The 15,617-nt window shown below is 34.3% G+C and overlaps 2 protein-coding genes across 14 annotated transcripts; both read left to right on the top strand.

The window, feature by feature from the left end:
• The first annotated feature begins 1,036 nt into the window (after positions 1-1,036).
• Positions 1,037-7,081, top strand: NUDT16 (nudix hydrolase homolog 16). 7 transcript variants are annotated; one of them, XM_022276597.2, is made up of 5 exons: positions 1,037-1,416; positions 2,077-2,182; positions 3,058-3,141; positions 5,964-6,237; positions 6,720-7,081. In XM_022276597.2, exons 1-4 carry the CDS (start codon positions 1,346-1,348, stop codon positions 6,213-6,215), a joined length of 513 nt encoding a protein of 170 aa, XP_022132289.1. In that variant the 5' UTR covers positions 1,037-1,345; the 3' UTR covers positions 6,216-6,237; positions 6,720-7,081. The 7 variants fall into 7 exon arrangements, with proteins under 7 accessions (XP_022132289.1, XP_022132291.1, XP_022132288.1 ...); XM_022276598.2 differs by lacking the exons at positions 1,037-1,416; positions 6,720-7,081 and adding exons at positions 1,543-1,575; positions 1,731-1,756 and having other exon boundaries at positions 5,964-6,589; XM_022276601.2 differs by lacking the exons at positions 1,037-1,416; positions 6,720-7,081 and adding exons at positions 1,633-1,756; positions 1,876-1,941 and having other exon boundaries at positions 5,964-6,589.
• Positions 7,082-8,576: 1,495 nt separating this feature from the next.
• On the top strand, positions 8,577-15,351 carry LOC111004900 (transcription factor TGA6). Of its 7 annotated transcripts, none has more exons than XM_022276161.2 (11): positions 8,577-8,734; positions 8,827-8,981; positions 10,806-10,933; positions 11,239-11,316; positions 11,536-11,607; positions 11,703-11,762; positions 12,643-12,720; positions 13,191-13,242; positions 13,579-13,850; positions 14,184-14,432; positions 14,924-15,351. In XM_022276161.2, exons 3-11 carry the CDS (start codon positions 10,925-10,927, stop codon positions 15,068-15,070), a joined length of 1,017 nt encoding a protein of 338 aa, XP_022131853.1. In that variant the 5' UTR covers positions 8,577-8,734; positions 8,827-8,981; positions 10,806-10,924; the 3' UTR covers positions 15,071-15,351. The 7 variants fall into 7 exon arrangements, with proteins under 7 accessions (XP_022131853.1, XP_022131850.1, XP_022131854.1 ...); XM_022276158.2 differs by having other exon boundaries at positions 13,576-13,850; XM_022276162.2 differs by having other exon boundaries at positions 11,173-11,316; positions 13,576-13,850.
• The last annotated feature ends 266 nt before the right edge of the window (positions 15,352-15,617 follow it).

The raw sequence follows: 15,617 nt of genomic DNA, 5'->3' as shown, positions 1-15,617 counted from the left end.
TAAAACGAGAGAAGTAAAAAGGTGTAAAATATAAAACGAGAGAAGCAAAGGGTAAAACGTTAGTATTAGTAGCAAGCATTGACAAATTTCTACGAGTAGTAAAATGGTGCAAAGATTACTAGTACTTGATAATTGAAACAGGCAACAAAATGAGGAACACGTTACACAGCGGACTATGGCCATCTGTAAAGGATAAGATCAGCAAACTTACACCTACAAGTATTTATTATATAGTTTTATTTCTTTTTTAGTATAGCAAATATGGGATCGAGGATTGCTAGAGTTATCATGTTGGCTTATAGTAGGGCTTGATTATCTCAAAGTAATTCGAATCTTGGAAAGTGCACCAGGCCTAATGAAAGTAAATTTGTTCGTAGAATAAAGCTCAAGAAAGATATGCAACATTATAATTTCAAAAATCGTTCAGTGACATTTGTGGTTAACTTCATTAATTGTAAGATGCGGATCCAGCTGAACTAGGATACTATCTCTATTTATTGTTTTCATTCTATTTTTAAAATTAAAATATTTTTTAGTTCAACAACATATACATAATGGTGTGAATTCGGATGTCTAATGTTTTAATTCATAATATATTTAACCATCGTGGATAGATCATTGATCTAAATAAACTATGATTAATTAAGATGAAATGAGTTCAAATCCTATAATTACTTAAAAATTAGTAATTTATTTGTGTTAAAAAAAAGTGATCCCCACCCACTTTGTACTAAAAAAAATAAAATTAATAAATATTTTTAAATTTAACTTAAAAAGTTAATAAGGGTGGCCCCCACTAAATCGAAGCGTTTGAAAAATTGGAGCACATATGACACATCAGCACCAGCGGTGACTACTTCAAAGTTTAAAACGGGCCCCACCATGAGATGAAGCAAAATTATCGGATTTCCATCCTCATTTACGAATTTGCCCTTGTAATTTCCTTGGTGCTGATTCCACCGGATTCTCCAAAAACGTCCCCCTTATGGGCCCCACTTCGTTTGACCAGCAAATCCCAATTGACCAGCCCCACCGCCAGATCCGCTTCAGCCGCGACCCCCTCCCTTCCCTCTCTCGCTCATCCCCATTCCCCTCATTTGATCGATCCTCTCTCTCTCTCTCCTTCTGCATTCTGCAATCCCCCAGCCCTAGCCAGCAGCATTCGTCGCCCGCCGCCGTTGGATGGATTTGGAGATCGTTTTTTGACCGACGCAGAATGGAAAACAATGCCGGAATCCGCCACTGCCTGCCGGAGGGATGCGCTTAACCGAGCGCCGCTAGCTTCCTGAGCTGATATATATATAAAATTTGTTTTTTATATATATTCGGTGTTTGTTTCCTCACTATGTCTGATTTGGTGGCCCGCACTGGACGGCATCAGCAGCGGTACGATGCCGGTTGTCGCCTTATTGCTGGGTACATTCCCACCAATATATATATTTTTTTCTTTATCATTTCTACACTCTACCCATTATATTACTTTATATTGGATTGCATGTTTCTATTCTGTGTCTCTCTTCTTGCTTCTTAGTCGTTTTCGTGGACCATTCCTTGTCGATGTTTGGTGAAAATGAGGTTGTCGGCGTTGTCATTTACGTTTTTTTCTTCTTTTTTTGACTGCCTGATGGAAATTGCAGGAAATTGAAATTGACTGCGTTGATTTTAACCGTTGTTCTTGTTTGGGTCTTGGTGTTTTGTGATTTTGGTGTGTTCTTTTATCATTTGATTAGGGGCTTGGGCATGGATCGGAGAATTGGTTAGTTTGTTGATTCCTTTCTGTTGCCACACAATCAATTTCGAGATTCACAAAATTCTATTTTTTCTAATTAAATTTAAGTGAGATAATTGTTTCAGATTTAAAATACGTTCCTACAGGTTTCCTAGATTATAGATTGTGGGTAACTCATGCATGATTCTTAGGGCGTATCATCATTCTAAGTGGTACTAATTTATTTGTTTTATTTGAAGTTTATTTCAATTTTTAGCAATTTCCCTTCTACATTTATTGTGAGATGGACTGCAAGAGTTTAGGAATGCCCTGCATTATCTTAATGTTCACTTTGCTATTTTTTGCAGGTGTATTCCTTTTAGGTATAGAAGTTCTGATGATGAAAGTTCAGATAAAGTAGTGGAGGTGCTTATGATTGACACACCAAGTGGACCGGGTCTTTTGTTCCCAAAGGTATGAAGTTGTTTTCCCACCACTTCTCCATTTCAAGCTAATTATTAGTTATTCTTGAAGAGCTTTATACATAGTTTGTTACATTATTATTTTTTACCCACTATATTAAACAATTCTAATGAAATAATAAGAATGTAAAATTAAATTCAAAATGATAAACAATATCACAAGTGTAGGAAGACAAATACTTTACAAGAATATGACATGAGCTTCATCTATGTGGTAAAAACATGCCATTTATTATCTCCAATTAAATTATTGAGAAATTTTCTTATATTATCTATAATAAAAAGTGAAAGAAAAAGAAAAAGATTTCATATCATTCTCAATGTAGAATATGTATTAAAATCATTTTGCTCCTCTACGCCACCCAAAATCACAATTTGTCGTGCATTCTTGCCCTATGATGACCATGGCTGCGGCTGGCCTAAGGTAATTCAGGGCCTTAGCAAAAATTTATATTTAGTCTTTTAATTTTTAAAATAAAATTTATATTTACTACATTAATTTTAAATTTCTCAATTATGTCATTTTTAAATTTATTTATATTAAATGTTCAATTTTATTATGTATTGGGTTGGCCTTAGGCAATTTGGAGTCAAGGCTCAAGGCTGCCTTAAGCCAATAATGTGATTGAACTTTGTTGTTATGTTGTCCAGTGTCACGTCTTTGTTCTCATCAGCTTGATCTGTGAATATCTGTAGAGTAGATTACATAAATTTCATTTGATTTTAACCATATAATATGAATATGCCATAGTTCAGAATATTTTCTATGTTGATAACTTGAGGTTAAATGTCAACTCTTTTATTCTCTCGTGTAAAGTAAAGTATACAAGCTTATTTAGTCTTTAACATCAACATTTTCTTTAATAGGGAGGCTGGGAGAATGACGAGACGGTGGAAGAGGCTGCTGTAAGGGAAGCTATTGAAGAAGCTGGTGTTCGTGGTGAACTTATGGTGAATATTACTCTAATACTTTGAAATGTTTTTTTCTTGAGCTTTGAAATTTTTATAATACTCTATGATAGTGATAGCTTTGTTCTTATTGCTATTTGCTAAAATTGCAAGATTTTTATTTTTTTTTTTGCTAATGTATTTAAAGAATATAGGACTGAAATAGGAGTGCTTTTGAGAGTGTTGAGGGGTGTCGCATGTTTTATTCCTTTAGGTAGGAGTTAGGACTTGGACTAGGATTGGATGACCCTTTTTTGGTTGTTGTTGTGAAAAATTAATTGTTGTTGTTAACTTATCATTAATGGAAGTGATAGAGTTAAGAATGTTAGTGGCTTTTGAAAAAGAAAAATGTTGGAGGAAAATGTCGCCTGAAATTGGGAGATTTAGTTGACCAACAGATTGTAATTATTTGTTCCCTCAATACATTTGAGAAAATATTACAAGATAGAACATTTCTTATGCACTTGGTATATCTTTTTCTCTATCACAATAACTTCTATTGATGCTTCTATTGGAGTTAATTCATGGACTTCACTTGACTAATCATTTGATATACTGACCATAGTTCCATAAGTCATATAAAACTTGTAATTTGATTTAATGTAATGAAACAGTAGTGATATTTAGATGGCCTATGACATCAACAAGCATAGTTAGGTTAGTTTTTCCCAAAATTGTGGGTTTGGCCCACTGTATTGGTAAGGGATCGAGACTTTTTATGGAAGCTTGAAGGTGATACTAGAATGACTCTCCTCCCCTCTCTCGTATCCTTCGTTTTATTGTCACTTGGGTCTTAATCTTCTCATTTTTTATCCTTTAGTCATGTTTGTTTTTTAGTTCGTTAGAATTGGATGACTGCTTGGAATTGTTTGGCAGTGTTAGGACTCAGCAAAGAGTTTTTAACTTTTTATTTAGTTTCAATGATAATTCTATAGGAAGCCAGGATCATTTTAAAGAAGTTGGTAGCTGGAGTTATTTCACTCAAGACTTAGGTTTTGCTGCGTTGTTGGTGATTGAAGGTGTTGGTGCTTACATCTAGCCAAAGGTTTCTTTTAGCAAAAATGCGAAACTCAGGATAGTATTTTTTGGTGTTGATAAAATTTAGATAAGAAAGGACCAGGGGTACTCATGCACAAAATTTTGAGGGTTATGATCACCAATCAATGTGTATCTTTTATCTATCCCAACATGCTCGCATAACTCAAGTTGGTGCAATTTCTTAAAGAATGAGAAGATAGGAAAACTAGAGTTAGTGAAAGAGTTTCTGTTGACTGTTAAGGCCTCCAAGTTGAGTGGTATAGAACTATTGGTGTTTTTTTGAGTCCATTCCATTTGAAAATGGAGACTTTTATCTGTTCAGTTTAAAATAGAAGAAAAAGAGAAGAGGTAGGATGACTTGAAAGGAAAAAAGAACTCCTACCTACATTACTAACAATAGTAACTTGTCATCCTTTTCTACTAGTTATTTTTCTTCCCCAAAAGAAGTATTTATTTGAAAGGTATCTTAAGAAACAGCATTAATTGTAATATTTTGCTATGTCATTGTCAATTTTGATTTGGATTAAGTAATGACTGCATTTGTTTCCTTAGAATGTCAAAAATGAATCAGATATTAGTATTTTGTTTCCATAGGACAATACCATTGGGTAGTTATGACTAGAAAGGAATGCAAAATTTTTTAAAGGTACAAAAGAAACAAATTTGATCTTTAGAAGATAATAAGATTTAAATAAACATGAATTGTAATTGTTTATGTTGATAACTAAATCATGCAATAGTCTCAACTCTCAATTAATTAGACTATTTACATTATTTGAAAAACGTTATGCTATCTCAGGTATAATAAAGGTCATGTTCGACCTCCCCTCTATTTGGTATCTTGCTCTTTTTGTTCAATGAAATGATTTCTTATCATAAAAGAAAATTGGTATATTGAAACTAATGTGAGTACTTGACATACATACATAACTTCGGGTAAATCATGCTTTTGAGACTGACAAAGTCCAACCACAAGGAGTGGTGGAAGGTTGATAGATTTAAAGGTGGCTCCAACCTCTTGGGGTCAAAATAGAACTTGTTATTTTGTTCAAGAAATACCTACCAACGTTCTTTACTCGGTTGCACTGTTCTGTTATTTAATGTTAATTTAATCTTGCACTGTTTTGTTGTTTTATGTTCATTAAACATCCAAGTGGAGAACTATAAAAAGAAATAATCTTAGCCATGTATTTTTTTGTTATTTCTACATTACTTTATGATTGGATGACATTTAACTAAATGCTCCATTTATTTGGGATTGCTGCATTATTTTTGTAATTATTTGTTAGGTATTTCTTTTTCGGGATTGAAGCCATTTCTTGTTTTTGGTGATTAATATCTATTTGGCTCCTTCTGGGTTACCATTTTTTAGGCCAGGCCGGTATTTTTTGGCCTATGCTGGATTCTCTCATCTTTTCTCAATGAAAATTTAGTTATCTAGTTAAAAAAAACTAAATGCTGCATTTGTAATTGGACTGTGTGGAATCTATTATCAACGTTAAAAGTTTGCTTCCCTTTATTTTGTCTCTTCGAATAGCCCATCAATTCTTTTATCTATAAGATTTGACATCTATTAAGACGAGTTATTTAGTACACATGAAGTTGAAAAATATCTAAAAATATCTTTTTATTCCTAAGGAAATCAATGTAAATAAAGCAAAAGGATCCATTATTAGAAGTTTATAAATATTGATGAGAGAAAACAAAGTTATAAAAAGAAAGCTCACTGCTGCTGAGATACATGATGTTCTCTCACACAACTTTTCTTGTAAAATCTTGGTTTTCAGGGTTTTCTTGGAGACTATCACTTCAAGAGTAAAACACAGCAAGATGAGTTTAGTCCAGATGGGTTGTGTAGAGCAGCAATGTATGCTTTATTTGTCAACGAGGAGCTTGAGTCATGGCCAGAGCAAAACACCAGAAACAGAAGTTGGGTGACCATACCCGAGGCAGTTGAAAAATGCAGGCACGCGTGGATGACGGATGCCCTTGTCCTTGGTTTCAACAAATGGCATGCAGAAAATATGAGTGATGAATAACTGGAACTATGCACATTACGAAGTACGGTGCATATTCACGAGCATCTCTGAGGATTGTTTTTTAGAGCCCCATTTCCCCCCTTTACCAATCAATCATGAAGAATCGAGTAGTAGAACTAACACCGATGTTCAGGATTACATAGGCAATGTTTTGGTTGCTCATTTATACAGTTCCGTATTACTAACCTCTGATGTTTTTAATTCGGAGGGAATTTCATCCTTAAGCACCGGTTCCAACTTCTTAAGGCTTTCATAGTTGTATTTCAAAATTTTCTTGTTTATCTACAAGTTTGATCACTTACCTGCCTGTTCTTCAATATGCTATTTGGAGGGTATGAAGTCAGAAAACTATCACAAGACTTTCTTTTTTCTCATTCAGCTTAAAATTCTCTTTCTTTCCCCACCTGATGTTTTTTTAGTGTTGTTTTTATGCATGACTTCCTTAGAAATTGGATAGAACCAAGATTCTCATGCTTACAATGTTTGAATTGTATTGAATAACAGGTGCTTTTGAATCGGGAACAATTGCAGACTAGAACGACCATGATGCTCGTCTGAATTTCAGATATCATCGTCATGGATAAACACAAGTTAGAATTGAATTTGAGAAAGGAAAGATCGACACAGAGTACAATCTACCTCCTTCCATTCTTTCATTTATCATTTTTTATGCTGGGTGTTCCCTGGTTGAATTTGTTTGATCACCAAAAAAAAGTTTTCCATTGTGTTTCTATGGCTGAGTGGTGTGAAATTTCCCCCAATGTGCTTCAATGTACTGAAGTATTTGCTCTCTATTCAGTAAAGATTGCATGATTCTTCTGAAAATATTTTCTTTCCCTCCTAATGTAAAGTTTTCTGTTTCTCTTTTTGTTTGTTTCACTTTTTGATTGATTAATATGAATTCAATATTTCTTCTCATGACATATAGAACAACAGGATAAAACAAAGTGTTTCTTGTTATAGGTGATTACATTCAACATTTCAAATAAAAAATGTTCAACCATTGACAATTTAATCAAAACTCATATTGGAACTATATATTTAAATATATTTAATATTTACACATAGTTATATTAATTGAGGAATGCTGAATTAATTCCAATATTTGTTAAGATAATTTCTAACACTTTTTTTTTCAATAAGAGAAATATTTAAAGTAAATTAAGAAGTTTTCAACCAAATAAAACAATAACGTGGTAACCCAAGTAAGTTTTCAAGTGGGTTATTTCCTGCCTCAACCTGAATGAAAATGGAGAGTTTGTTGACTTTTCCTATTAATATCCTCCTTTCAGAGCTCAATACATTTTTAAAACTCTATTTATGTCCACTCATTTTTTCACAAATTTTAAAATTAAAACTTCACAATCTTGTCTCATAAGGAACAAACATACACACGCATATATATATATAACAATATATATATTTTTTTCTTGATATAACATGTATGGTGGAGATTCAAATTCACGATTTTTTTTAGTCGTAGATAGACACTTTAACTAATTGGGATATGTTAAAGTTAGCGGAACAATAACTTTTGTTGATTTAATATTGGTCTCAATAATTTAATTTATTTTCTCTTAGAATAAGAAGAAAAATGTAAGTTTCCAAATTAGGTTTGGTCTAACTCTGAAAAAAAAAACTGATTTTATATACTCATTTATTGCAAGTTATGTCAACACTAATAAAAAACAATTTGGAGTTTAAAAAAATTTTGTTAGCACTTCAAGGATATGAACTTCAAACCAAGTAATGCCTTTTAACAATTAAATTATATGCTAAATTTCGGAATTAGGGCTCGAGATTATATGGGGCGTAAGGCTCAAAAATTTAGAAGCCTGTAATCTAAAATTTATATTATATTTTATTTTTTGAGATCAAAATTATGTGTATTAATTATGATAATCTATAACTTCATTAAAATATATATTTTTCTAAAATCGAATTCAAATCATACGTAGGAGTTAGAATTCAAACCTCCAATAATCGATGATATATACCTTAAGTAATTCATGTTCAGCTCAAAAAGATTGGTAGCTTAAGAAATAATAAATCTTTTGAAACTTCGTGGTCTTGATCTCACATGATATAGAAGGATTATGAGGTGCAATAGAATTGAAGAAATATTCATTAAATAAAATTTCTTACGAGAAGATTTGAGAATTAGAATGTGTAGATGATAATCAGAATAACGTGGCAAAACAAAATTGGACTCTTTGTCAAATGTGGGTCGCCCCATTGTCAATCCAATTCGCGCTTCTGACACAGTGGAATGCAAAGTGAAAAACTTGATTAAACTAACAAAAGCGAAGGCTAAAAGACGATTCACCCGATAGTCTAATCCTTCAGTTTAAAAAGAAAACCAACAACAGTAATTACAGACAATTAGTCCTTGAAAAGTGGAACATTTCCATTCGTCTGGAGATTGGCGTGGCCTTGAACAACCCCCCAGCCCCCCAGGTCCCCTCTCCCACTCCCGCAATCAGGACCCAGCAGCGTTATCGTCTTCGTTAGTTACTCAGGTGAGTTTTGAGGCAAGTTCAGTAGCACTTCTTTATTCCACTGAGCTCCAAAATTCAGCTGATTCGGGTGAATGCCAAACTTACATGTGCAGTGATAGATTGATTCTCGATTCTGGGCATCTGGGTATAACCAAAGTGCTGAAATTGCTTCTATTTTGAGTCGCAGTTTCGTGGGCAATCCACGGGGTGCCCCTGTTTTCTTTGGGTTAGCGATAGCATAGCCACTGGGTTTAAGGGTCGGTACTCGGTAGGTTTCTTTCTAGCCTGCCCCTTTTCACAATTTAGCGGATTCACTCGTTCTAATTTTATTTGGTTTTCGGAGTTTATGTGATTACTTTGATAAGGAATCGTTCAAATGTTTCTGTAGTTCAATGGTTCTTATTTGGTTCTCTTTGTTTGCTTATGCTGAACTTTGAATGCTTGCTGTTCACTTTTAGATGACTCTGGTTTCAATTTGGAGTGGATCTGTGTTTTTGTTTGGTTGATCTTCTCTTATCTATTTAATGTCACTGTAGTTGTCTAGTTTTTGCATTGGATATTCTTTTATTGGCAAACTCAAAATTTTGTGGACCAATACAGTTTTGGCTATGAGGTTAGAATGGAATTTGAAATTCATTTTATGCTAAGCATAGAGATGCCTTGTTATCCTAGATGCAGTTTTCCTTTTGGTTTCTAGATATTGTTATTCAGCTAAACCTTTTTCACTTTTTGTAATTATTATTCCTGCTTTTTTTTTAGGCAAAAAAGAAAAAATGAATGTCGGTTGAAGACTCTTTTTGCCTGGGCTTTTGTTTCTTTTCACATATTTCTTTGTTTAGTAGAACGTTTTTTTTATCTCGAAGAAAGTTATTGAAACAGTTATTGTATTTTGTTGCCAAGTTCAAACATCTAGTTTATTATTATTATTATTTTTTTGACTCGCTTGAGTTTGAATTCTAAACTTTGTTCTATTACTCTGTTCCTTTGGAATCTTAATCCTTATACTATCAGAAAAGGAGCAAATGGATGAGAAGTTGTCATACTTGAACATATATTTTAGGGCTCTCTTGGCGCATGGGATTGATAACTGTAGTATGTTTGGATAGTGTATACTCAAAGTTGACTGTGCTTTTTCGATATGTCTATTTCTTAGTAGGAAACAGGAAAATATTACACTTCGAATACATCAAAATGTGATTTTGATTTGATTCACTGATTGGAAGTTCCTTTGTTTTCCCAAAAATTCTTAAGAAAGCTTGCTTCTGCTTCTTCTTCTTCTTCAATCTTCTGTCCTATCGTCATGGAGAAATTGTTCCGAGCCATAGATCCAATTCCCTGATAGAAACCAGCTTAATTTAAGAGACACTGGTGAACTCTCCCAATACTTTAATTCTAAAAAACTGACTCCTACGTCCTAACAATTACATCATCTTATATGACTCCTACCCACACTCCCCCATCTTCTGTTATTACTATTAGTTACAAGGGTCACAATTAATTAATGAGTACTCAGTACCCGAATTGCCCCTATCATGCCCTCTCCCTTCTCTTTTTCAGTGTACACGTAGAGTATTGGAAGTCTATGCTTAAGTTTTCCTTCCCCTGGTTACTTTTTATTATTTTCTTCCAAATTGTCCATATGGAGTTGGCCTATTTGAGAAACATCAAACATGGGTTTTAAACGATAGATATTTTTATGTTGAGCATTCTGTTTTCCCATGACATGTTTCATATTGTTGGTATGGAGTGGAGCTAACATAATTGAGCTACATGAGTTTATGCAATCTATGTTGTGCTTAATCACTCTATGGTCACGTGACATATTTTTAACTATGAAAAGCAATACAAAGGAAAGGAAGACGAGAAATGTCCCTAACCCAAAGTAGTTTACACAAAGGGATTTCAATTGAATGAATCATAGTCAGGGTATAATCACAAAAACCATTATGGGATGCTAAGCTGGAAGCACCAAAGAAATCCTATTATAATCTGAAAAAGGAACCTCTCCCCTCAAAGGTTCTCCAAAATATGACTTAGAGGACCAATTCAGATTTGATAGATGAAGTCAAAATTGATGGGTTTTTATTTTCAGTTGCACAGGAAGAAGGTCCATTCTTATTGCATTTCTGGTTTGGGACATGTGAGAAGTCAATTGGTTATCCTTTAGAGGAAGCTATTAGACCAACTGGTTCTCCAACCGTTCGTGGGGATATGTTTAATGTAAGCTTCTTTTGGTATCTAGAATTACTTTGAGAACTGGGATCAGAATTGTTATGTTGTGAGTTTTTTTTTTTAAATGCATTCTTCATCCTCGTGCCCATTTGCTTCTTGTGTATACTTTCTATTGTTTCTAGAAACCTAATGAATTACACTGTCAGTAAGAGTGCAATCAAATTAACTATGCGTACAAGTTCACCAGATTCACCTGATACAACTCCAATTTTCTGTGCGAGCTTCAGAGCTTGGTTCGTTGTAGGGTTCTATCACATTAGGGTGTCATATTGACTGGTAATATATAAAAACAGGAAGAGGCTTCCATGGCTGATGCCAGTCCCAGGACTGATATCTCAACTGATGGGGACACAGATGAAAAGAACCAGCGGGTAAAGTACTTCACATTCATTTCACTCCACCCAACCCTTCATCCCCGGTGTCTTTTTTGTTTATGAAATCTTTATGCTCAGGCATTCATATTTGATATTTCCTATTATTTAGACTAAGATACAATTCCTTTTATGATTTGCCTGGATAATTTTTGTTCTATAGCTAATGAAATTTTGATTGTTGTCATCTACATAGTCTAACTTCATTTCATTTTGCAGTCTGATAGAGGCCAAGCTCTTATTATGGCTTCTGATTCGAGTGACAGATCAAAGGATAAAACTGACCAAAAGGTTGTATTCTTTGGATTGCTTTTATAATTAAGTTCTGAGTTCGATGAAGTGTGTATTGATGATCTTTTGCTAAGCAATGTGGTAATCATTTGCAGACTCTTCGCAGACTAGCACAAAATCGTGAGGCTGCTAGGAAAAGCCGATTGAGGAAAAAAGTATGGGCTTAAAATTAATACTTCATTTCGTTATTATGGTTTAGTTAGTTCAGTTGGATAATAAATTCACAACTTTGTAATTTGTTTCAAACATTTGAGGTGGATGCTAATTGACTAATGATATTCTTCACGATATTTCATACTAGTATTACTTTCTCAGTTATTCAAATATCGATTGGCAGCTTAGCGTAGGCTTTAACTACCCATTAAAATATTTCCTTCTCCTACTTGTTGCTTGCTTGGACCAAAATGCTTGTAACCTAGTTGTAAGCAGTTGACAAATTTGTGAAGAATGACCCGGTTCAGTGGGGATACATTGCAACAATCAAACCCTAATGAAATGTGCTATTTTTTATTATTTTTTAATTTTATTGTTATTATTTTTTATTTTTAAGATAAGAAACTTGTATATACCAAACAAAGAGAGAAAAAAAACAACCTAAGGGATGGGGTAGGGGAAACCCCGCCGGATGGCTAGACAAACACTTTCCAATTGTTCATAGCCATGGAAAGGTTGTATTACAAAAGAATTTCCTGTAATTGATGCACCACCAAGTAGCGTGCTATACATTCCTGCAAAAAATGTCAAAAGTAGAGGAACTGTCTTCAAAAACTCTAGAATTTCTTTCCAACTAGAGATGCCATAAAAGGGCTCTCGTAGAGGAAATGTGCTATTTTTATTGATCAAACTTTTTTTTTCTCTGAGATAAAAGGACGGTTGTCTTGGAGATGCTTGGTAGTATATGGTGGAGGTTCATTAATTGGTATTTATTTGGGATTTGACCACCTTGGTTTTGAAAATTTTGCATCTTTTGTATTAAACATATACCTTTTGGCTGCATGCATCCCTTGCTTATCATGAATTTTCTATTTTGTGCAGGCATATGTTCAACAACTAGAGAGCAGTCGTTTAAAGTTGACACAACTAGAGCAAGAGCTTCAGCGTGCTCGACAGCAGGTAATATTCTCCCATTGATGGACCATATCAATATTTTTAGGTTAAATCACCAGTTCAATGCATGAGCTTTTAGGACTATGTCTAATAGGTCTCTGAATTTTAAAAAGTGTCTAATAGGTTCCAAAATTTTCAAGTTTATATCTTATAGGTCATTGACCTACTCGACATTTTTCGGATTTCACATTTGTATTAGACACAAAATTAAAAGATTATGGTCCTATTAGATACAAAATTAATTTTGTGTAGATCATCGAATTAACAAAAGGGTCAAATAGTAAAGATCTATTAGACACAAAATTGAAAATTCAAAGATGCATTAGACAAAATCTCAAAAGTTCAGACACTCAAGTCGTAATTTGACCATATTTATATAATGTTATCTTTTTGTAATGATCACTCTCTAGTCTCTTCAACTTATGCTCATCGCCAATTGTATTTGATTGTGCTCATCCTAGCTATACTTTTCATAGGGAATTTTCATATCAAGCTCAGGTGACCAGACGCATTCAATGAGTGGAAATGGTATTCCCTTTATCATCTCTCTTAATATTTATTGGAAATGTTGTTAAGATTGTCTACCAATGCTTCTATAGATGTTAGCTTCTGTTTTGTCAAGATCTTGCTTCAAGGCAAAGTGGAGAAAACTTGTTCAATTTATTTGCTCAAGATTTTCAATTCACGGTTGCTTGTGTGACATCCTGAAATGAAAAAGTGCACGATCGAGTTTTCATGTCTGTGAGCTGTTTGAAGAATATAACGAAATGTTCATGATTTTTCCCTCTTATAATTTGGTCCTGTTTACTCAAGTTCTCTTCTGCAACATGGGCTAATATATTCACTGCGGCCTTTTTTTAGCAGGGGCCATGGCATTTGATGCGGAATATGCTCGATGGCTTGAAGATAAAAACCGTCAAATCAACGAACTGAGATCAGCTGTTAATTCTCATGCAAGTGACCCCGAACTGCGTATTATCGTTGATGGCATCTTGGTTCACTATGATGAGCTTTTCAGGTTCAAGGGCAATGCGGCAAAGGCTGATGTTTTCCATTTATTATCAGGCATGTGGAAAACACCTGCAGAAAGATGTTTTCTCTGGCTCGGGGGTTTTCGTTCATCCGAGCTCCTAAAGGTGATTAATGCTCTCTCTAACCTCCCTCCCTCTCTTTCTCCAAAAAGAAAAGAGCAAAAGCTCGGGTTGGTGTCGAAATATGCTTATTCAGACTGTGGTTGGTGAAAACGAGATTGCTGAGGATATTTTTTACAGGAAGACAATAAAAGAAAAATATGGTCATGTTTTGATATCATTTAAACTTTTAAAAGTTATATTAGAGATACGTATGCGTTTGTCATCTGAGCATATCTTCATGCTCGGAAGGAACACCTGATTCAGCTTATTTTATGACGCTTCTCGAGAATCCTTATTAACATTGTACTCCAATCAAATGTTATGATAATGTTGCAGCTTCTTGTAAGTCAATTAGAGCCTCTAACAGAGCAGCAATTGGTGGGAATCACAAACTTGCAGCAATCATCACAGCAGGCAGAAGATGCATTATCACAAGGGATGGAGGCATTGCAACAGTCCCTGGCAGAGACGTTATTGAGCGGATCTCTCGGTTCCTCGGGTTCATCGGGGAATGTTGCAAACTACATGGGTCAAATGGCCATGGCCATGGGTAAACTCGGGACCCTCGAAGGTTTTATACGCCAAGTAAGCCTTTCAATAATATACAGTATATGTATATGTATCAATTTTTGCTTTCTTTCATTGTTTCAAAACTTGGAACTTTGCTTCCTTGCTTATTTCTCCCCTTCCCTTTTTTCTTGAACGCTCCACCGAGCATGAATAAAGGCTGTTGTTTCATACTATCCAATGCAAAAATTGTTTCGTATGTCAAACATTTTGAACGATCTGTTTCTTGATCGATAATGACAAATATCATGAGTTATAAGCACCTCCTTGACCCTTTGTTGAATGTTCGAACTTCAAACATAACTATAGATAGTTGATGCAAGATCCTCAAACATGTCCTATTTTTAACATCATTATGTTTAATCATTCGAAAAACTCCACAACCGTATGCTTCTTTTACTCTTCAAAGGAAGCAATGCTCTTTAAGATTCCGTTTCATGCCGTTGTGGTTTTGTTGAAATGATTTCTTTTTTTCCGCACTTCATCATACTTTGGTTCTTGAATTCCAGGCCGACAATCTGCGACAACAGACGCTCCAACAAATGCATCGAATATTGACAACTCGTCAGTCTGCTCGTGCGCTCCTCGCCATACACGACTACTTCTCCCGGCTACGAGCTCTTAGTTCGCTCTGGCTTGCTCGTCCAAGAGAGTAAGAGGAGCTTCTCGGTTTCCTTTTAACCAAAGTGATAGTTCATGGCGACAGTGCAGAGACATCAGAAGAGCTCTGAAGGTAACATCTTTTTGTATCATTCATTGGCAATGCCTTTCTTCTTGGAATTCAGATCTTTCACAGAATAATTTGTGTGTCATTTGGTATTTTAGGTGTTGTTCTTGTTACATCTGTATAAATATTGACACAAAGTGTTAACTCATCCTCCATTATTTCTTGGTAAATTAATAATAATCCTATTAAAAACAACGAAACTTTACTACAGCTTTGAACCGTGCAATAATGTCTCATCCATCCGCTAGTCTTTATCGTGTGATAATTGGTATAAATTTGTAACCTATGTGTTATTAATTAATTTATTAACATATATGTTACAAATTTTGTTTAATTATTTTTTTATAATATTATATAATTTATAATATAGGGTGCAATACATGTATTGCTCTCCCACTTCTTCATTTTTACGGTTTAGGTTGCTCCAATTTAATATTATGTTTCATATGTTTTATTTTTATTTTTTTTAAAATGAA

This window comes from Momordica charantia (genome assembly GCF_013281855.1).
Source record: "Momordica charantia cultivar OHB3-1 chromosome 8 unlocalized genomic scaffold, Mcharantia_2.0 BLBB01000008.1, whole genome shotgun sequence".
NCBI lineage: Eukaryota > Viridiplantae > Streptophyta > Magnoliopsida > Cucurbitales > Cucurbitaceae > Momordica > Momordica charantia.
Note: the sequence above shows the minus strand (reverse complement) of the source record. Positions and strands in the feature narration are given on the sequence as shown.

What these genes read in the sequence shown, in the direction of transcription:
- NUDT16 (XM_022276597.2), top strand. Translation starts at nt 1,346, where the DNA reads ATGTCTGATTTGGTGGCCCGCACTGGACGGCATCAGCAGCGGTACGAT. An exon ending in GGTTGTCGCCTTATTGCTGG is followed by an intron (nt 1,417 to 2,076) that starts GTACATTCCCAC and finishes TATTTTTTGCAG; the next exon opens with GTGTATTCCTTTTAGGTATA. An exon ending in CGGGTCTTTTGTTCCCAAAG is followed by an intron (nt 2,183 to 3,057) that starts GTATGAAGTTGT and finishes TTTCTTTAATAG; the next exon opens with GGAGGCTGGGAGAATGACGA.
- LOC111004900 (XM_022276158.2), top strand. An exon ending in AGGATAAAACTGACCAAAAG is followed by an intron (nt 11,608 to 11,702) that starts GTTGTATTCTTT and finishes AATCATTTGCAG; the next exon opens with ACTCTTCGCAGACTAGCACA. An exon ending in GCATTCAATGAGTGGAAATG is followed by an intron (nt 13,243 to 13,575) that starts GTATTCCCTTTA and finishes GCCTTTTTTTAG; the next exon opens with CAGGGGCCATGGCATTTGAT.